This window comes from Cetorhinus maximus, chromosome 35, assembly GCF_964194155.1.
Source record: "Cetorhinus maximus chromosome 35, sCetMax3.hap1.1, whole genome shotgun sequence".
Taxonomy (NCBI): Eukaryota; Metazoa; Chordata; class Chondrichthyes; order Lamniformes; family Cetorhinidae; genus Cetorhinus; species Cetorhinus maximus.
The window spans coordinates 8,823,676-8,846,702 of record NC_135913.1 but is presented as its reverse complement, the minus strand read 5'-3'; the positions used below and the strand labels follow the sequence as shown (position 1 = coordinate 8,846,702).

Sequence of the window (23,027 nt, the reverse complement as noted above, 5' to 3'; positions counted from 1 at the left end):
GGAGCTTGGTGCAGCTTAATTTTAATCCAGGGAGGTGGTGCGGGTCTCTGCCTTGGTGTGGAATTTTCCCCATGGCTCTATGACTAGGGAGCAGAGTAAAAAAGATTGGAGCCAGACCTTTCAGGAGTGAAATTATAATAAAAACTTCAATACACAGGAACCCTCTTCTTTAAGCAGCCAAGTGATTCTAGATCTGAGGTGAGGTGGCTGCCCCTGCCATCATGGCAGCATTTGACCACGCATGGCACCAATGCCAGGTATCTACTAAACAGTTCCAGTACTCAGGGGCTCCCTCAAACTGTGACTGTGATGTCCCTTTAGAGGGTCACTCATTTAACTCCTTCTACTCGGCCCCTGTCCTGTTTCCTCTTCCTGTCTGAGCTGCAGGTGGTGCACAAGATATGGTCAATCTATTAGCATAGAAAGTTTATTCTGATGTATTTTGTGAACCCACCTGTGCCCATTCTCATTCCTTTTGTAGTTGTTGGATATTCTGTCTCGTTTGAACCTTCAGCCATGGTGCTGACAGATGTTCCCAGATTGGGATGTTCTGTAATAAATATTAGACGAATACAAGGATTAGATGGAAATATTAAAATCAGAAGAACATTGACAGCTTCAAACAGTGAGGTGATGCACAGCATTTATTTGCAGGATATATTTAGGGATTTTACAATCTCACAAATGCCACGGTGATACAAATGGTAGATTTTTTGGCTGCTAGACAATGTACGACCTGCTCTCACCCTTCTCCTCAAAAAATCCACGCTTGACCCCTTTGTCCTTGCAAACAACTGCCCTCCAGTCTCCTTTTCCCTCTCGAAGTCCTTGAACATGTTATTATCTCCAAAATCCATGCCCATCTTTCTTGGAATTCCATATTTGAATCCCTCCAATCAAGGTGCAACCATTCCACAGGACCAAAACAGCTCTTATTGAAGTCACAAATAACACCCTTCATGGCTCTGACGGTAAGAAATGAAGCATTTTCATCCTTCTCAACCTGTCTACAGCCTTTGACATGGTTGACCACATCATCCTTCTCCAACTCCTCTCTGCTGTCACCCAGCTGGGTGAAAATGCGGCAAAAGTTCCCGGATCAATTCTTATCTATTAAATTGCAGCCAAAGAATCTCTTCCCACTCCCACACCATTATCTCTGGAGTCTCCCAGTGATGTCTCATTGGCCCTTTTCTATTTCTCATCAATACCCTGGCCCTTGGCAACCTGGTTCCACATGTAAGCTGACGACACCCAGCTCTACTTCATTACTGCTTCCTGTATCCTGACTCTAAACAAGTCTCTTTTACCCATCATCTGAGCCTACTGGTCCACGTTGGCTCCTAGTCTCACAACATCTCATTTCAAAATCCCCAACCTAGCTTTTCAAACTTCTCCATGGCCCCTCTCTTCCTATCTATGTAACCTCGAACAGCTCTGGAAGACATCGATATCTCTGCCCTCCATCTCTCCAAGTCTGACATGTTTCACATCCTGATGATAATCGTCCAGAACTGAGGGCCAAGTTCTGAGCTCTGGAATTCCCTTCCTGAGCCTTTCAGCCTCTGTTACTTTTCTCTCCTGCTTTCAAATTCTCCTTAAGAACACTAACTCTCTGACCAAAGTTTTTGGTCACCTGCTCTGGTATTCCTTCAGTATCTCGGTGCCTTTTTAAAAAGGAATTGTACTGCTTTTGTTAAACAGCACGGGATGTTTTGAGAATGAAAGGTGATATACAAATGCAATTTGTTGCATTTTCTCCACTTGTGTGTCTCACTGCACGTCTTCTCATGACCTTGTGTCCAATAAAACTATCAGCCAGTGTCTTACCATTTCTTCACTGTAGAAGTATAAAAATGATTCAGTCTTGGATCAGTCTTTTCTCCAAATTACAAATTAAATTATTCTCCACGTTAATTTGTAAAGAAGTTTGAGACAATGTAAAATTTACTAATCTGCTGTTTAACCCACATTACACCCACCTCGCACTGACCCAGCCGCGCACCCGTGCCCCCACATTGGCCTAGCCCCACTCCCCACTGAATCAGCCCCGAACCCCCCACTGACCCAGCACCACGCCCCCCCACTGACCCAGCCCCGCGCCCCCCCACTGACCCAGCCCCGCGCCCCCCCACTGACCCAGCCCCGCGCCCCCCACTGACACAGCCCCGCGCCCCCCACTGACCCAGCCCCGCACCCACATCCCACTGACCCAGCCCCGCAACCACATCCCACTGACCCAGCCCCGCACCCACATCCCACTGACCCAGCCCTGCACCCCCACCGACCTAGCCCCGCCACCCCACAGACCCAGCCCCGCCCCCTCATTGACCCAGCACCGCCCCCCCCACTGACCCAGTACCGCCACCCCCCACTGACCCAGCCCCGCCCCCCCGACCCAGCACCGCCCCCCCACTGACCCAGCCCCGCCCCCCCACTGACCCAGCCCCGACACCCCACTGACCCAGCACCACACCCGTCACTGACCCAGCACCGCCCCCCCACTGACCCAGCACCGCCCCCCACACTGACCCAGACTCGCCCCCCAATGACCTAATCCCAGCCGCGCCCCCAGCGGCTCTCAGGTAAAACACACCCCGGCCAGCGGAGCAGGAAGTAGGGGGTAGATGCTCATGTCTGGAGTTTGGGGGTAGATGCTCATGTCTGGAGTTTGTGGGTGGGGGGATGCTCATGTCTGGAGTTTGGGGGTGGTGGGATGGTCATGTCTGGAGTTTAGGGGTGGGGGGGATGCTCATGTCTGGAGTTTGGGGGTGGGGGGATGCTCATGTCTGGAGTTGGGGATGGGGGGATGCTCATGTCTGGAGTTTGGGGGTGGGGGGGATGGACATGTCTGGATTTTGAGGGTGGAGGGGATGCTCATGTCTGGAGTTTGGGGCAGGGGGGCTATGCTCATGTCTGGAGTTTGGGGCTGGGGGTGGATGGTCATGTCTGGAGTTTGGTGGGGTGGGGGGGATGCTCGTGTCTTGAGTTTGGGGGTGTGGGGAATGCTCCTGTCTGGAGTTTGGGGGTGTGGGGAATGCTCATGTCTGGAGTTTGGGGGTAGATGCTCATGCCTGGAGTTTGGGGGTAGAAGCTCATGTCTGGAGTTTGGGGGTAGATGCTCATGTCTGGAGTTTGGGGGTAGATGCTCATGTCTGGAGTTTGGGGGTAGATGTTCATGTCTGGAGTTTGGGGGTACATGCTTATGTCTGGAGTTTGTGGGTGGGGGGGATGTTCATGTCTGGAGTTTGGGGGTAGATGCTCATGTCTGGAGTTTGGGGGGTAGATGCTCATGTCTGGAGTTTGGGGGTAGATGCTCATGTGTGGAGTTTGGGGTAGATGCTCATGTCTGGAGTTTGGGGGTAGATGCTCATGTCTGGAGTTTGGGGGTAGATGCTCACGTCTGGAGTTTGGGGGTGGGGGGGATGCTCATGTCTGGAGTTTGGGGGTGAGGGGGATGCTCATGTCTGAAGTTTGTGGGTGGGGGGGATGCTCATTTCTGGAGTTTGGGGGCGGGGGGGGATGCTCATGTTTGGAGTTTGGGGCTGGGGGGGATGCTCATGTCTGGAGTTTGGGGCTGGGGGTGGATGGTCATGTCTGGAGTTTGGTGGGAGGGGGGATGCTCGTGTCTTGAGTTTGGGGGTGTGGGGAATGCTCCTGTCTAGAGTTTGGGGGTGTGGGAATGCTCCTGTCTGCAGTTTGGGGGTGGGAGGGGGGGATAGTCATGTCTGGAGTTTGTGGGTGGGGGGATGCTCATGTCTGGAGTTTGGTGGGGGGGATGGGCATGTCTGGAGTTTGGGGGTGGGGGAGGGATGGTCATGTCAGGAGTTTGGGAGTGGGGGGAATGGTCATGTCTGGGGTTTGGGGGTGGGGAAGATGCTCATGTCTGGAGTTTGGGGGTGGGGGGGATGGTCATGTCTGGAGTTTGAGGGAGGGATGGTCATGTCTGGAGTTTGGGGGTGGGGGGATGCTCATACCTGTAGTTTGGGGGTTTGGGGGGGATGCTCATGTCTGTAATTTGTGGGGGATGCTCATGTCTGGAGTTTGGGGGGATGCTCATGTCTGGAGTTTGGGTGGGATGCTCATGTCTGGAGTTTGGGGGCGTGGGGGGTGCTCATGTCCGGAGTTTGTGGGGGGGATGCTCATATCTGGAGTTTGGGGGGTGGATGCTTATGTCTGGAGTTTGGGGGTGTGGGGGATGCTCATGTCTGGAGTTTAGGGGTGGGGGGAGTGCTCATGTTTGGTGTTTGGGAGTGGGGGGAATGCTCATGTCTGGAGTTTGGGGGGGGGGATGCTCATGTCTGGAGTTTGGGGGGTGGATGCTTATGTCTGGAGTTTGGGGGTGTGGGGGATGCTCATGTCTGGAGTTTGGGGGTGGGGGGAGTGCTCATGTCTGGTGTTTGGGGGGTGGATGCTCATGTCTGGAGTTTGGGGTGGGATGCTCATGTCTAGATTTTCTGGGGTGGAAGCTCATGTCTGGAGTTTGGGGTTGTGGGGGATGCCTCTGTCTGGAGCTTGGGGGAGGGGGGAGACGCTCATGTCTGGAGCTTGGTGGTGTGGGTGATGCTCATGTCTGGAGTTTGGGGGTGTGGTTGATGCTCATGTCTGGACTTTGGGGGTGTGTAGGTTTCTCATGTCTGGAGTTTGGGGGGGGGTGCTCATGTCTGGAGTTTGGGGGGGATGCTCATGTCTGGAGTTTGAGGGGGGGATGCTCATGTCTGGAGTTTGGGGTGGGATGCTCATGTCTAGATTTTCTGGGGTGGATGCTCATGTCTGGAGTTTGGGGTTGTGGGGGATGCTCCTGTATGGAGCTTGGGGGAGGGGGGAGATGCTCATGTCTGGAGTTTGGGGGTGTGGTTGATGCTCATGTCTGGAGCTTGGTGGTGTGGGTGATGCTCATGTCTGGAGTTTGGGGTTGTGGTTGATGCTCATGTCTGGACTTTGGGGGTGTGTAGGTTTCTCATGTCTGGAGTTTGGGGGGGGTGCTCATGTCTGGAGTTTGGGGGTGTGTGAGATGCTCATGTCTGGAGTTTGGGGGGGGGGGATGCTCATGTCTGGAGTTTGGGGTGGGATGCTCATGTCTAGATTTTCTGGGGTGGATGCTCATGTCTGGAGTTTGGGGTTGTGGGGGATGCTCCTGTATGGATCTTGGGGGAGGGGGGAGATGCTCATGTCTGGAGTTTGGTGGTGTGGGTGATGCTCATGTCTGGAGTTTGGTGGTGTGGTTGATGCTCATGTCTGGACTTTGGGGGTGTGTGGGTTTCTCATGTCTGGAGTTTGGGGGGGGTGCTCATGTCTGGAGTTTGGGGGGGATGCTCATGTCTGGAGTTTGGGGGGGGGGGATGCTCATGTCTGGAGTTTGGGGTGGGATGCTCATGTCTGGAGCTTGGTGGTGTGGGTGATGCTCATGTCTGGAGTTTGGGGTTGTGGTTGATGCTCATGTCTGGACTTTGGGGGTGTGTAGGTTTCTCATGTCTGGAGTTTGGGGGGGGTGCTCATGTCTGGAGTTTGGGGGTGTGTGAGATGCTCATGTCTGGAGTTTGGGGGGGGGGATGCTCATGTCTGGAGTTTGGGGTGGGATGCTCATGTCTAGATTTTCTGGGGTGGATGCTCATGTCTGGAGTTTGGGGTTGTGGGGGATGCTCCTGTATGGATCTTGGGGGAGGGGGGAGATGCTCATGTCTGGAGTTTGGTGGTGTGGGTGATGCTCATGTCTGGAGTTTGGTGGTGTGGTTGATGCTCATGTCTGGACTTTGGGGGTGTGTGGGTTTCTCATGTCTGGAGTTTGGGGGGGGTGCTCATGTCTGGAGTTTGGGGGGGATGCTCATGTCTGGAGTTTGGGGGGGGGGGGATGCTCATGTCTGGAGTTTGGGGTGGGATGCTCATGTCTAGATTTTCTGGGGTGGATGCTCATGTCTGGAGTTTGGGGTTGTGGGGGATGCTCCTGTATGGAGCTTGGGGGAGGGGGGAGATGCTCATGTCTGGAGTTTGGGGGTGTGGTTGATGCTCATGTCTGGAGTTTGGGGGTGTGGGTGATGCTCATGTATGGAGTTGGGGTGTGTGTGTGATGCTCATGTCTGGACTTTGGGGGTGTGTGGGTTTCTCATGTCTAGAGTTTGGGGGGGGGTGCTCATGTCTGGAGTTTGGGGGTGTGTGAGATGCTCATGTCTGGAGTTTGGGGGTGTGTGGGATGCTCATGTCTGGAGTTTGGGGGTTGTGGGATGCTCATGTCTGGAGTTTGGCGGGGGGGATGCACATTTAAGACAGGGATGTGGAGAATTATTTTGCTGAAGTTTGTGAGTCTTTGGAACTCTCTTAAAAGGTGGTGGAAGCAGAGTCTATGAATATTTTTAAGGCAGAGCTGGATAAATTCTTGATTAACAAAGGGGTGAAATATTCACGTGGGTGGACAGGAGTTTGGGTTACATTCAGATCAGCCATGATCTTTTGAATGGTGGGCATTCTCTTGGGACTGAGTGGCATACTCCTAAGTTGTATGTTCCATTGATGGCATTATGCTGGAGGTGGAGGAAGCCTAACCCTGTTGCTCATTGGCATCCTTAAGCCTGGCCCCAGGTAGGCAAGATACCATGCTGATTAGACAGTCTGTAACGCGGAGAGGATTTAGGGGAGGTAGTGGCGTAGTGGTATTGTTGCTGGACAAGTAATCCAGAGACCCAGTGTATTGTTCTAGGGAACTACTGAGGAACTGCAGCACAGGACTGAGAGCGCACCAACCAGAGAGAACCCTTCCAATTCAAAGAGCTTCTATAGATCGACTGGGGAGAAAGGTAAGAGTATCATTTAATCTGGGTGAGAGACTAAGGCCTCACCCTGCATATTTCCCTTATAAAATGTAGAGAGTGATGCTCATTGCTGTTTCTAAAAAAAAACAAAATGGACAAAGACCACAAATGGCTGAATTTATGTATGTCTGTGACCCCAAACAAAAGGAGCAACCTGGCAATATCGAAGAAGCTTGAACCTCATTATCTCTGATGAGCCACTAAGTACACCACCACACTTCCCAATCCTGTGGGCTGCATGGACCAAATTCAAAGAGAGCTATAAAAGGCCATCTGCATTTCATAACCCAGGCTGGCCAACAGGGTTCTGCTCATCTGCTGAGACAAAGGACCCCGCAACCTTCCTTTCAATTCTTAATGGCTGAGACATTTAACAATCTCGGGGACCCAGAGGAAGGATACACACCCTTTGTCAAAGACAATGTGAAGAAGTGTGAGTCATGTGACATGGACCTCCAGTTTCTGGAACCAGTAATATAGCCTTGCAGTACTACAAAGTCAGTCTCCCATTTTTCCATCTGACTAGCAGCCTCACAGACAAGGTGCTCAGACCCAGGCTGGTCACCTGGCCCCATCTACACTGCTTCCACTTGGAAATATTGTACCATTGCCCACAAGACTGATTCATCTCTGCATGCCTGTGTCATCGTGTGAAGTCAACATCACTGGAAATGTGAATTAACCAGCATCAGTTTTCAGCTCACCAACCTCCGTGAAGAAATACCTCATTAGACTTTGATTCTGGACTAAGGAGCCCACGTGAAACAATATTTCTTTCCTCTGTCGTCTCTTTGCACTGTAATTCTTTCTTTTCTCTATCCCTCTTTTTCCTATCTGAAGGTGAGGGGGACGTTGCAAACCTTCTTTCGTGCTTTGAGTAAGAAATCGGGGATGAATGAAGAAATACTGCCATGTCATTTCGAATCGACAGTTCATTTCAGGTCCAGGAAAATTGAAACATCTTCTCAGTATCTTGGCCCACAAGGAGTAAACTGAACAATTTAAAGAACAGACTATCTTTTTGAGTTTTTTTTTAAGTCTCCACCTTATTTTAATATTCCCTAGCGTGCCCCAGTAACTGCCATGTAAACATAGGTATGAACAAGAAATGAAGCTAGCCGTTTCACACTGCTACCAAGCAGTAGCAACACGGGTAGTATTTTCCACCGACAGGATGCTGCCGTCAAGCCAAAGAGACATTCTGCCCTAAAGACAAATGAATTTCCGTGCCAGTGTGATGCCAGGTACGTAGGCCGTGGTCTCAACAACTGGAGATCGTATCAAACAGCGAGTCTCTCTGGCTGTTCATAACAGGCAGACTACTGACCTTACTCAACCAGCCTGTGCTTGCAAAGTTCAGAAAAATGTCTCCTGTTAGATGTGATTCCATGACTGGATAACACTTGCTGTAAACCCCGAGTGTGCTAAGATATATTGGAATTGCAACTTCGTTGATAAATTTAAATTTTAAAAAAAGGCTAACTAACTGTTCAGGGTTCATCTTCAGCTGAAATAAACTCCGAATATATGATCTTAGTTTATTTTCATTTTCATTTTCAGTTATTTTCACGATGCGATTTCCCCTGTTGCCGGGGCAACAATCTGTCAGATCTCAGTCTAAGGGGTGGGGAGACCAGCTTGTGGAGGGAAATCCTGGGGGAAGGGGACAGACAGGCTTATGGCGACAGACAGGGGCAGTTAGACACAGAAGGCAAAATTAAAGACAGACCAGGGGCAAGCTGACAGGGCAGATGGGGGTGAAACCGAAGAGACGGAGAGAGACAAGGAAGATGGAAACTGAGACTTAGAGAGACAGAGTGGGGGGCACAACAGGAGGGAAGGCAACAGGCAGGAGTTAGGGAGGGAGAGAGAGAGAGATAGTGGGGAGTCAGGCAAGGAGAGACAGAGAAAGAAACCAAGAAGGAGTCATACTTGGGGGGGGGGTGGAGACAGAGAAAGAGGCGCTGATAGATGGGATGAATCAGGCAGGTGGGAAACAAAGAAAGGGAGGCAGAACGGTGGAGACAGATTGGATAAACAGATACGGGAAACAGCCAGAGGGATTAGAGAGAGACCTGGGGATGGGGCAGAAAGTGAGAAACAGACGGAGTCAACTGGGGAGACAGACAGGAAGCGAAGGCAAATGGGGGAGATGGATGGGCGACACAGAAAGAGAGAGCGGGAGAGACAGACAGACAGACAGACAGGTGTAACATGTACCAGAGTGAGTGAGAATGATGGAGGGAGGCTAAGAGAGAAGCATTGGAGAGAGATAGATGGAGAGATAAGCAGGAGGTATATGATGGGGAGCCAGGCAGAGAGTAGACAAAGCCAGGGAAGATCGGGGGCAGTTGAAAGACAGGCAAGGAAAGGGCAGAGAAGGAAGTGCATAGTGGTGAAAGATGGATACACCAATGAGGAAAGGGCAGAGAGAAAGAGGCAGATGTGGCGGGGAGAGAGAGAATGAGGCACACACATGGCAGACCGATGGGGGATGGGATATAACAAGAGAGAAATATGGGAGATAAACATGGCTCAGATAAGAGAGACATCGACAGAGAGAGAGACAGCAGGAGAGAAAAATGAGGTGGACAGAGGGACAAATTGGCAAGACAGCAAAAAACAAAGGCAAGAATCACAGCACAGAAGAGGCCCTTCGGCCCATCGAGTCTGCACTGACACGTGAGAAACACCCGAATTACCTACCTAATCTCATTTACCAGCACTTGGCCCATAGCCTTGAATGTTATGACATGCCAAGTGCTCATCCAGGTACTTTTTAAAGGTTGTGAGGCAACCCGCCCCCTCCCAGGCAGCACATTCCAGACCGTCACCACCCTCTGGGTAAGAACGTTTTTCCTCACATCCCCCTAAACCTCCTGCCCCTCACCTTGAACTTATGCCCCCTCGTGACTGACCCTTCAACTAAGGGGAACAATTGCTCCCTATCTATTCTGCCCATGCCCCTCATAATCTTGTACACCACGATCAGGTCACCCCTCACTCTTCTCTGCTCCAATGAAAACAACCCAAGTACATCCAACCTCTCTTCATAACTTAAATGTTTCATCCCAGGCAATATCCTGGTGAATCTCATCTGCACCCCCTCCAGTGCAATCACATCCTTCCTAAAATGTGGCGACCAGAACTGCACATAGTACTCCAGCTGTGGCCTCACCAAGGTTCTATACAACTCCAACATGACCTCCCTACTTTTGTAGTCTATGCCTCGGTTGATAAAGGCAAATATCCCATATGCCTTTTTCACCACCCCACTAACATGCCCCTCCGCCTTCAGAGATCTATGGACAGACACACCAAGGCCCCTTTGTTCCTTAGAACTTCCTCATTTCATGCCGTTCATTGAATACTCCCTTGTCAAATTACTCCTTCCAAAGTGTATCACCTCACACTTTTCAGGGTTAAATTCCATCTGCCACTTATCTGCCCATTTGACCATCCCGTCAATATCTTTCTGTAACCCAGGACACTCAACCTCACTGTTAACCACCCGGCAAATCTTTGTGTCATCCGCAAATGTACTAATCCTACCCCCCACATAGTGATCTATGTCATTTATATAAATGATGAATAATAGGAGACCCAGCACAGATCCCTGTGGTACACCACTAAACACTGGCTTCCAGTCACTAAAGCATCCTTCTGTCATCACCCTCTGTCTCCTACAACGAAGCCAATTTTGAATCCACCTTATCAAATTACCCTGTATCCCATGTGCATTTGCTTTCTTTATAAGTCTCCCATGTCCACTGCACTAAACTCATCTACACACCTGGTCACCTCCTCAAAAAATTCAATCAAATTTGTTAGGCACAACATCCCTCTGACAAAGCCATGCAGATTATCCCTGATCAAACCTTGCCTCTCCAAGTGGAGGTAGATTCTCTCCTTCAGAATTTTCTCCAATAGTTTCCCTACCACTGACGTGAGACTCACCGGTCTGTAGTTTCTTGGCTTATCTCTGAAACCCTTCTCAAGTAGCGGAACAACATTAGCTGTTCTCCAGTCCTCTGGCACCTTCCCTGTGGCCAGAGAGGAATTAAAAATTTGGGTCAGAGCCCATGCGATCGCCTCCCTTGCCTCCCTCAGCAGCCTGGGACACAAATCATCCAGATGTGGAGATTTGTCCACTTTTAAGCCTGCCAACACCTCCAATACCTTGTCACCCCCTAGAAACCAACTAGAGAACAGGCCATCCTAGACTGGGTAATGTGGAATGAAAAAGGAATAATTGGCAATCCCGTTGTGCGAGGCCCCTTGCGAGCGACCATATGATAGAATTCTTCATCAAGATGGACAATGACGAAATTGATTCTGAGACCAAGTTCCAGAATCTTGATAAAGGAAACCACGATGCTACGAAATGCGAGTTGGCTATGATGGATTGGGAAACGTTACTTAAAGGGATGACAGTGGATAGGCAATGGCAAACATTCAAAGCACGCATGGGTGAACTGCAACAATTGTTTATTCCTGTCTGGCACAAAAGTAAAATAGGAAGGGTGGCCAAACCATGACTTACAAGGGAAATTAGAGATAGTATTAGATCCAAGGAAGAGGCATACAAATGGCCAGAAAAAACAACAGACCTGAGGCTTGGAAGCACTTTAGAATTCGGCAAAGGAGGACCACGGGATTGATTAAGAAGGGGAAAATAGAGTACGAGAGTAAGTTTGCAGGGAACATAAAAACTGACTGTAAAAGTTTCTATAGGTATGTGAAGAGAAAAAGATTGGTGAAGACAAATGTAGGTCCCTGACAGTCAAAAACAGGGGAATTTATAATGAGGAATGAAGAAATGGCTGACCAGCTAAATACATACTTTGGACCTGTCTTCACAAAGGAGGACACAAATAACATACCAGAAATGTTGGGGAACACAGGGTTTAGTGAGAGAGAGGAACTGAAAGAAATCGGTATTGGTAGGGAAAGTGTTGGAGAAATTGATGGGATTGAAGGCCGATAAATCCCTAGGGCCTGATAATCTAAATCCCAGTGTATTTAAGGAAGTGGGCCTGGAAATAGTGGATGCATTGGTTGTCATCTTCTGAGATCCTATAGACTCTGGAACAGTGCCTACGGATTGGAGGGTAGCTAATGTAACCCCACTATTTAAAAAGGGAGGTAGGAAAACAGGGAATTATAGAGCAGTCAGTCTGAAGTCGGTAGTGGGGAAAATTCTAGAGTCCATTATAAAAGATTTAATAGCTGAGCACTTGGAAAACAGTGGCAGAATTGGACAGAGTCAGCATGGATTTACAAAAGGGAAATCATGCTTGACAAATCTACTGGAATTTTTCGAGAATGTATCTAGTAGAGTTGATGAGGAGGAGCCAGTGGATGTGGTTTATTTGGACTTCCAGAAGGCTTTCGACAAAGTCCCATATAAGGGATTAGTGTGTAAAATTAAAGTGCATGTGATTGGGGACAGTGTATTGAGATGGATAGAAAACAGTTGGCAGACAGGAAACAAAGAGTAGGAATAAACGGGTATTCTTCCAAATGGCAGGCAGTGACTAGTGGGGTACCACAGGGATTGGTGCTGGGACCCCAGCTATTCACAATATATATTAATGATTTAGATGAGGGAGCTAATGTAATATCTCCAAGTTTGCAGATGACACAAAGCTGGGTGGGAGGGTGAGCTGTGAGGAGGATGCAGAGATGCTTCAGTGTGATTTGGACAAGCTGAGTGAGTGGGCAAATGCATGGCAGATGCAATATAATGTGGATAAATATGAGGTTATCCACTTTGGTAGCAAAAACAGGAAGGCAGATTATTATCTGAATGGCTATAAATTGATAGAGGGGATTGTGCAATGAGACCTGGGTGTCCTCGTACACCAGTCGCTGAAGGTAAGCATGCAGGTGCAGCAGGCGGTAAAGAAGGCAAATGGTATGTTGGGCTTCATAGCCAGAGGATTCGAGTACAGGAACAGGGATATCTTGCTGCAATTGAACAGGGTGTTGATGAGACCACACTTGGAATATTGTGTGCAGTTTTGGACTCCTTATCTGAGGAAGGATGTTCTTGCTATAGAGGGAGTGCAGCGAAGGTTGACCAGACTGATTCCTGGGATTGCTGGACTGACATATGAGGAGAGATTGGGTCACTTAGGATTATGTTCTCTGGAGTTCAGAAGAATGAGGGGGGATCTCATAGATACCTATAAAATTCTAACAGGACTGGACAGGGTAGATTCAGGAAGGATGATCCCGATGCTGGGGGAGTCCAGAACTAGGGGTCACACTCTGAGGATACGGGGTAGACCATTTAGGGTTGAGATAAGGAGAAATTTCTTCACCAAGAGAGTGGTGAGCCTGTGGAATTCATTACCACTGAAGGTAGTTGAGGCTAAAATATTGTATGTTTTCAAGAAGGAGTTAGATATAGCTCTTGGGGCAAAAAGGATCAAAGGATATGGAGAGAAAGCGGGAGCAGGTTATTGAGTTGGATGATCAGCCATGATCATAATGAATGGCCTACTCCTGCTTTTTTCTATGTTTCTATGTTTCAATTAAATCACACCTCACTCTTCTGAAGTCCAGTTTTAACTCAGTCTGACCAACCTTTCCTCAAAAGACAGCCTGTACATTCCAGGTATCAATCGAGTAAAGCCCCTCCGAACTGCCTCCAACGAAGCATAACGTCCTTACTTTTGTGTTATATTCCTCTCCTAATGAAGGATAGCATTCCAGTGGCCTTCTTAATTACTTGCTTTGCCTGCATACTAAGTTTTGTGACTCACGACTATGTGGAAAATTGCCAAGGCATATCCTGTACACAAAAATCAGGACAAATCCAACTCGGCCAATTACCTCCCCATCAGTCTACTCTCGATCAATAGTAAAGTAATGGATGGAGTCAGCAACAGTGCTATCAAGTAGCACTTGCTTAGCAGTAACCTGCACAGTGATACCCAGTTTGAGTTCCGCCAGGGCCACTGAACTCCTGACCTCATTACAGCCTTGATTCAAACATGGACAAAAGAGCTGAACTCGAGGGAAGGTGAAAGTGACTCCCCATGACATCAAGGCCACATTTGACAGTGTGTGACACCAAGGAGCCCTAGCAAAACAGGAGTCAATGGGAATCGGGGGAAAATCTCCACTGGTTGGAGTCATGCCTAACACAAAGGAAAATGGTTGTGGTTGTTGGAGGTCAGTTATCTCAGCTCGAGGACATCACTGCAGGAGTTCCTCAGGATAGTGTCCTCGGCCCAACCACCTTCAGCTGCTTCATCAATGACCTTCCTTCCATGATAAGGCCAGAAGTGGGGATGTTCGCTGATGATTGAACAATGTTCAGCACCATTCACGATAATGGAGCAGTCCACGTCCAAATGCAGGAAGAGCAGGACAATATCCAGACTTGGGCTGACAAGTGGCAAGTAACACTCACACCACACAAGTGCGAGGAAATGACCATCTCCAACAAGAGAGAATCTAACCACTTGACGTTCAATGGCATTACAATCACATAACCCCCACTATCAAAGTCCTTGGGGTGCGGGGGAGGGGGGGTGGTGGGGTTACCATTTACCAGAAACTGAACTGGACTAGCCATATAAATACGATGGCTACAAGAGCAGGTCAGAGGCTGGGAATCCTGTGACGAGTGGCTCACCTTCTGACGCCTCAATGCCTGTCCACTATCTACAAGGCACAAGTAAGGAGTGTGAAGGAATGCCCCCTGGATGAGTGCAGCTCCCAGAATACCCAACAAGCTTGACACCATCCAGGATAAAGCAGCCCGCTTGATTGGCAACACATCCAAAAAACAGAAATGCGACATACACATGGAGACAGAAGGCATGTCTGAAGTACTAAATGGCTACTTTGCATCTGTCTTTACGAAGGAAGTCAATATTGTCACAGTAACATTATAAAAGTGGAATAATTGTGGGAAGACAGTGTGGATTTATTCAAGAAAAGCATGTTTAAGTAACAAGTTTTCTGAGGAGAGAACAGAGTGATGAGGGCAATTTGGTTGATGTGATGTCTGTGGGCTTCAGAAAAAGGTATTTAACAAAGTGCCACGTATCAGTCTTGTCAGAAAGGTTGAAGCCTATGGAATAAAGGAATAGTGGCAGCATGGATGCGAAGTTGGCTGTGTGACAGAATATGGAGAGCAGTGACGAACAGTTGTTTTCTGGACGGAGGACAATAGGGTTTTTACAGTTCAGTGCCTTTCGTAATACATATTACTGACTTTGACGGGGTTGTGTCGAGCACAATTTTAAAACTTGATGATGACATGGAACTTGGCCATATAGGTAGAAAGATTGTTACAAGACTTCAAGTTAACATCAGCAGGTTGATGGATTAGGTAGACGTATGGTAGGTATGATTCAACATGTAGGAGATATAATTCAAAAAGAAGTCATATCCTTTGGTACGAAGAATGAGGAAAGTCAATAAAAATAAATCGTGCAATTCTAAAAAGGTGCAAGGAACAGGGCCGTCAAATTGTTGAAGTCAGAAGGGCAGCTTGCGAAGGCGCTTAATAAGACTTAAGACATCCTGGGCTTTGTGGATAGTGGCATAGAGTACAAAATCAAGGAAGTAATGAAACTTCATAAAACACTGTTTCAGCTTAAAGCAGAAGAATTGTGTCGAACTCCTAGCTTAAGAAAGGATGCAACAACTTTAGAGGCGGTGAATGATATTATTTGAGAAAGTTATCAGCGATGAGGAGTTTAATGGATGGATACATTTCAGAAAGTGGAGAGCTTCTTCTTAGAGAAGTAAGATGGAGAGGATGTTTGAAGAGATGTTCAACATCATGAGTGGCCGGGATAGAGAAAATTGAGAGAAACCATTGCCATTTGCAAAAGGATTGAGACTGATTGTGTTCAGTTTCACTGACGCTTTACAAAGGAAATAAATCAGTAAAGCAAAAGAATATGCAGGACTAAACGATGGAATAGTGAGTCCAACCGGATTACTCTTACCGAGAGCTAGCGTGGACTCGCTAACCTTTTTCAGTGCTGTAATCATTATTTGAATAAATGAACAACGGCATAAAATTCTGTGATAGGCTCTGTTCCTCCATGTTAAAACTCTGCTACAATGGTCAGTGTATTCTGGATGCTTACCTTGTGCTGCGGTATCTGATTCTGCTTCCAGAGAGTCTGGATAAATTAGTGAAGAGGGTTCCGTAGTTTCCTGAACACTCCCTGGGTAAAGATCAATTACACATCACAGTCATAAACAAGACCTTCAGCCTGATCAGTAAATTCCCTCTTCACACTGTTCTCTCAGTTGGAGCTGGACCTAAATAACACACTCCCTTATTTAAATTGAATTGTGGCAATACTGATCATTTTCGACTGTTATTAATTGTGTGTGTGGTGACAATAACTACAATAACTACTGCTCTTTCGGATGAGGTTCAGAAGACCTGACAAAGAAATCACGTGCAGTAGCTGGAAGCGAATTTGTGTCATTATTTTATTGCCCACTGTATAACTTCTATATCATTTGAATTTAAGAGGCTGAAACAGAGCAAGGTGCAAAGGGCATTGTTCACTTATTGCGTTTTGAGGCAGCAGGGAAAGGCACACGGTGCTTTCGTAAACTTAAATATCTTTGCTTTCGACCTGTCAATGATTTTTATTTGTCCCAATTCTAATTGTGTAATATCTTTGGTTTTAGCTCCATTAACCTCGGTATCCAGCCTCCTTTCATGCTAACCAGATTCTACAGTCCTGAATTTGTACAATCTCTGTCATAGGCTGGTTTCTCATTAGGAACAGAGGAATGGTTATAATCTCCTGGAAATAGTTCCTGGTTAACAAACAACAGTTTCTACTCAATAAATAACAGGCTAAGCTATGATAAGAAAAATTACTTTTACTTTTCTGCAATATTTTGCGACTGTGCTTATGTGCCTGTTTCACTTACTGGAAAAGTATTAATAAATGCCTGTCCCGTAAAGAGGACAGATTGACCAGGTGTGGCAGTCTAATGATCGGAAATGAGTGGCTCTGAGAGTCCTCTATATTGATTCCGGACCCCATAAAGTCTCATGCCATCAGGGCAAACGTGGGCTAACAAACCTGCTGCTGGTTACCTCCTACTGACACCAACCACACCCAATCCCACTCCCCGCCCTCCCCTGGTCCCTCCGCCCACTCCCCACCCAGACAAGCCCCGCAACACCTGTTCACCCTCAGCGAAATAGTCAGTAATCTTCCATTTTGAAAAAATACTTGGAAGAAGCACTGAGGGCAGCAAGGGCACAGAATACACCCTTGTGAGGATCCTTCAATCTCCATTGAATTGCACGAGTGGCTCAGTAGCAGACTACTAACGGAGTCCTGAAAGAGATAGCTGCTAGACTTGGTCTGTGGCAGGTGAGGAGGAACCATCAAGAGTGAAAAAACATACTTGACCTCATCGTCTCAAATCTGCCTGCCTTCCCATTGCAGCTTTGGTAGGAGTGACCACTGCACAGTCCTTATGTAGCTGAGAATACCCTCCATCCATAATAAATGGGACAGATGTCAAACACATCACAGAACTCAACACTGGGCATCCATGAGGCACTGCGGGCCATCATCGGCAGCGGAATTGTACTCAACCACAACATGCAACCTCATGGCACACATAACCTCAACTCTACCATTAAACCTGGCTTCAACCCTGGTTCAATGAAGAGTGCAGAAGGGCATGCCAGGAGCTGCAACAGTAATAACTAAAAGTGAGGTGTCATCATGATGAAGTTAGAACACCTACAGCCAGATGTGCCGAGTGGGTGATCCATCTCGGCCTCATCTGAAGGTTCCCGGCGTCACAGATGCCAGTTTCAGCCAATTCGATTCACTCCATGTGATATCAAGAAAGGGGAGAAGGCATGTCATACTCCAAAGGCTGTGGACCCTGACAATATTCTTGCAATAGCATTGAAAATGCAGAGTACAAACTGAAGGAAGTGTGGACGAATCTTCAGCATTCTTTGAAGAACACTGATTCAGCTTCAACTCAGAGTATTGTGTTGAATTCTGGACACAATTAAAAGAGGTTGTAACAGTTTGAGAGAGGGTGAAGAAAACATTTTGCTGATTTACAGGGACTAGGGTTTTCAGTTACATGGATAGATTTCGAACCTGGAGTGGTATTCCTGGAAAAGTTCAGAGAAGATTGGACGAAGTTCAAAACTCTAAAAATTGTCGACTGTGGCCACTATTTTCCGCCTTTGGGCATCATGGCGGGCGTGAGCGGTAAATATGTTGAGAATGGACAAAAACGTGTTTCAAGCATTCGTGAAATCAGTTGTGGTTGTTTGCTCCACCTGTCAATGGCGGGCCGGGTTTCCCGCTGCTGCACGTCAGGAACCTCAGTTCAATAATTTTACATCTCATGATAAACCCTGACCACAAGGATGACCGCGCCCCCCCCCCCCCCCCCCCAAACTGGATCAACAGGGCACATCGGCCTGGAACTCTGGAAAAATGAGATGTACCTGGTGGCCTGCAATTAGCTCTGGAATTTATAGTTTGTTTCCCTACATTGCCTTAGTCAGCACTCACGGTCATCAGTGCCAGACTTCACAAAAAGCACCACATCATTTTTAAAGGGGCAGATCTCCACCTAACAGACCAGCCTAAGGTGGTGGTGGGTTTTCCACAGCTGCAGGGCTAGGGTTTGCTTCTGGAAGGAGCGGAATGCTTCAGGCCAGGGAAGAGGCTGCAGGGCGAGGGTAGTCATGTGAAGAGTGATTATCCCAGGATGCGTCTGGGGGCTCATATAGATCTGTCCAAGTGGCCTCAACATAGTGAGTACTGGGGAGGCATTCTCCAGAGGAGATGAGGACAGATGAAGATGTGAGCGCATGTCTGAGAGACTGAAATTTGATGTCCCTTCAGCTGACAGTGGGTGAGATGCTATTGCATGCCTGGTAGATGTGAGATTGAGAGTTTAGATTAATGAAATTGTTATCTTACACTATTGGCACCGATGAGAACATTCCTTCATTTTCTGCCCTGGATGGCCGATGTCTCAAGGCAGTTCTCACTGGCTCCACTCTCCCCGTGTTATACACCTTCTGAAATCACTGGATCCATCCTCCCCGGGTTACACATTGTCCGGTCTCACTGGGAACATCCTCACCGGGTTGCACACTGTCCGATCTCACTGGCTCCATCCTCCCGGGTTACACACTGTCCGATGTCACTGGGAACATCCTCCCCGGGTTACACACTGTCCGATGTCACTGGGAACATCGTCCCCGGTTTGCACACTGTCTGATCACACTGGGCCCATCCTACCTGGGTTACATACTGTCCGATCTGTCTGGATTTTGGAAACGTTCCAGTGGATTGTAAAAATGGTAATATAACGCCCTTATTCAAAGTTCTGGGGGTGGGAGGGGGTGGTGTGGGGGCGGGGGTGGTGTGGGGGCGGGGTTGGGGGGGCGGGGGGATGCAGATAGTAGCAAACTACAGACCAGTTGGTTTAACGTCTTTCATTGGGAAATTGTTGGAATCCACTATTCAGGAAGTAGTAATGGGGCATTTGGAAAGTCAGAATGCAATCCATCAGATTCAGCATGATTATAAGAAGAATAAATCGTGTTTGGCTAATTTGCTAAGCTTCTTTGAAGATATGACAAGCAAAGTGGATAATGGGGTCCTGTAGGTGCAGTATATCTAGGCTTCCAGATGGTCTTTGATAAGGTGCCTCACCAAAGATTAATACACAAGATAAGATCGAATGGAATGAGCAGTAATATATTAGCTTGGTTAGAGGATTGGGCAACCAACAGAAAGCAGAGTTTCGGCATAAATGTGACTTTTTCTGGATGGCAAGTTGTAACTATTGGGTTATCACATGGTTTGGTCCTTGGGCCCCAACTATTTAAAACCTATATTAATGAATTGGATTCAGGGATACAGTACGATAGCTCCATAATCCCCGGGTTACACACTGTCTGATCTAACTGGCTCCATCCTCCCCGGGTTACTCACTGTCCGATCTCACTGGCTCCATACTCCCCGGGTTACACACTGTCTGATCTCACTGGCTCCATCCTCCCCGGGTTACACACTGTCTGATCTCAATGGCTCCATCCTCCCCGGGTTACTCACTGTCCGATCTCACTGGCTCCATCCTCCCCGGGTTACACACTATCCGATCCCACTGGCTTCATCCTCCCCGGGTTACACACTGTGCAATCTCACTGGCTCAATCCTCCCCAGGTTACACACTGTCTGATCTCACTGGCTCCATCCTCCTGGGGTAACACTGTCCGATGTCACTTGCTCATCCTCCCCAGGTTATACACTGTCTGATCTCACCGGCTCCATCCTCCCCGGGTAACACTGTCCGATCTCACTGGCTCAATCCTCCCCAGGTTACACACTGTCTGATCTCACTGGCTCCATCCTCCCCGGGTAACACTGTCCGATCTCACTGGCTCATCCTCCCGAGGTTATACACTGTCTGATCTCACTGGCTCCATCCTCCCCAGATTATACACTGTCTGATCTCACTGGCTCCATCCTCCCCGGGTACACACAGTCCGATCACACTGTCTCCATCCTCCCCGGGTTACTCACTGTCCGATCTCACTGGCTCCATCCTCCTCGGGTTACTCACTGTCCGATCTCACTGGCTCCGTCCTCCCCGGGTTACACAGTGTCCGATCTCACTGGCTCCATCCTCCCCGGGTTACACACTGTCTGATCTAACTGGCTCCATCCTCCCCGGGTTACACACTGTGCAATCTCATTGGCTCCATCTTCTCCAGATTATACACTTTCCGATCTCACTGGCTCAATCCTCCCCGGGTTACACACTGTCTGATCTCACTGGCTCCATCCTCCCCGGGTTACACACTGTCCGATCTCACTGGCTCCATCCTCCCCGGGTAACAGTCTCCGATCTCACTGGCTCCATCCTCCCCGGGTTACACACTGTCCGATCTCACTGACTCCATCCTCCACGGGTAACAGTCTCCGATCTCACTGGCTCCATCCTCCCCGGGTTACACACTGTCCGATCTCACTGGCTCCATCCTCCCCGGGTAACAGTCTCCGATCTCACTGGCTCCATCCTCCCCGGGTTACACACTGTGCAATCTCATTGGCTCCATCTTCCCCAGATTATACACTGTCCGATCTCACAGGCTCATCCTCCCCAGGTTATACACTGTCTGATCTCACCGGCTCCATCCTCCCCGGGTAATACGGTCTGATCTCACTGGCTCAATCCTCCCCAGATTATACACTGTCTGATCTCACTGGCTCCATCCTCCCCGGGTAACACTGTCCGATTTCACTGGCTCCATCCTCCCCGGCTTACACTGTCTGATCTCACTGGCTCAATCCTCCCCAGGTTACTCACTGTCCGATCTCACTGGCTCCATTCTCCCCGGGTTACTCACTGTCCGATCTCACTGGCTCCATCCTCCCCGGGTTACACACTGTCCAATCGCACTGTCTCCATCCTCCCCGGGTTACTCACAGTCCAATCTCACTGGCTCCATCCTCCCCGGGTAACTCACTGTCCGATCAAACTGTCTCCATCTTCCCCAGGTTATACACTTCCCGATCTCACTGGCTCAATCCTCCCCAGGTTACACACTGTCTGATCTCACTGGCTCCATTCTCCCCAGATTATACACTGTCCGATCTCACAGGCTCATCCTTCCCAGGTTATACACTGTCTGATCTCACCGGCTCCATCCTCCCCGGGTTACACTGTCTGATCTCACTGGCTCCATCCTCCCCAGATTATACACTGTCTGATCTCACTAGCTCCATCCTCCCCGGGTTACACGGTCCGATCTCACTGGCTCCATCCTCCCCAGGTTACACACTGTCTGATCTCACTGGCTCCATCCTCCTCGGGTAACACTGTCCGATCTCACTTGCTCATCCTCCCCAGGTTATACACTGTCTGATCTCACCGGCTCCATCCTCCCCGGGTAACACTGTCCGATCTCACTGGCTCAATCCTCCCCAGGTTACACACTGTCTGATCTCACTGGCTCCATCCTCCCCGGGTAACACTGTCCGATTTCACTGGCTCCATCCTCCCCGGCTTACACTGTCTGATCTCACTGGCTCAATCCTCCCCAGGTTACTCACTGTCCGATCTCACTGGCTCCATTCTCCCCGGGTTACTCACTGTCCGATCTCACTGGCTCCATCCTCCCCGGGTTACACACTGTCCAATCGCACTGTCTCCATCCTCCCCGGGTTACTCACAGTCCAATCTCACTGGCTCCATCCTCCCCGGGTAACTCACTGTCCGATCATACTGTCTCCATCTTCCCCAGGTTATGCACTTCCCGATCTCACTGGCTCAATCCTCCCCAGGTTACACACTGTCTGATCTCACTGGCTCCATTCTCCCCAGATTATACACTGTCCGATCTCACAGGCTCATCCTTCCCAGGTTATACACTGTCTGATCTCACCGGCTCCATCCTCCCCGGGTTACACTGTCTGATCTCACTGGCTCCATCCTCCCCAGATTATACACTGTCTGATCTCACTAGCTCCATCCTCCCCGGGTTACACGGTCCGATCTCACTGGCTCCATCCTCCCCAGGTTACACACTGTCTGATCTCACTGGCTCCATCCTCCTCGGGTAACACTGTCCAATCTCACTTGCTCATCCTCCCCAGGTTATACACTGTCTGATCTCACCGGCTCCATCCTCCCCGGGTAACACTGTCCGATCTCACTGGCTCAATCCTCCCCAGGTTACACACTGTCTGATCTCACTGGCTCCATCCTCCCCGGGTAACACTGTCCGATCTCACTGGCTCATCCTCCCGAGGTTATACACTGTCTGATCTCACTGGCTCCATCCTCCCCAGATTATACACTGTCTGATCTCACTGGCTCCATCCTCCCCGGGTACACACAGTCCGATCACACTGTCTCCATCCTCCCCGGGTTACTCACTGTCCGATCTCACTGGCTCCATCCTCCTCGGGTTACTCACTGTCCGATCTCACTGGCTCCGTCCTCCCCGGGTTACACAGTGTCCGATCTCACTGGCTCCATCCTCCCCGGGTTACACACTGTCTGATCTAACTGGCTCCATCCTCCCCGGGTTACACACTGTGCAATCTCATTGGCTCCATCTTCTCCAGATTATACACTTTCCGATCTCACTGGCTCAATCCTCCCCGGGTTACACACTGTCTGATCTCACTGGCTCCATCCTCCCCGGGTTACACA

At 49.0% G+C, this 23,027-nt stretch overlaps 2 protein-coding genes across 2 annotated transcripts in view; both read right to left on the bottom strand.

Moving 5' to 3' along the window:
• The window catches only part of LOC144672031 (NACHT, LRR and PYD domains-containing protein 3-like), a 705,001-nt gene extending 704,457 nt beyond the window's left edge, over positions 1-544 (bottom strand). The window contains exon 1 of the mRNA XM_078533974.1: positions 455-544. Coding sequence (XP_078390100.1) covers positions 455-518 — 64 coding nt within the window. The 5' untranslated portion in view covers positions 519-544. The remainder of the gene's footprint in view (positions 1-454) is intronic.
• Positions 1-23,027, bottom strand: part of LOC144672033 (NACHT, LRR and PYD domains-containing protein 3-like) — a 1,181,600-nt gene that overhangs the window by 32,102 nt on the left and 1,126,471 nt on the right. The gene's annotated exons all lie outside the window — the stretch shown is intronic.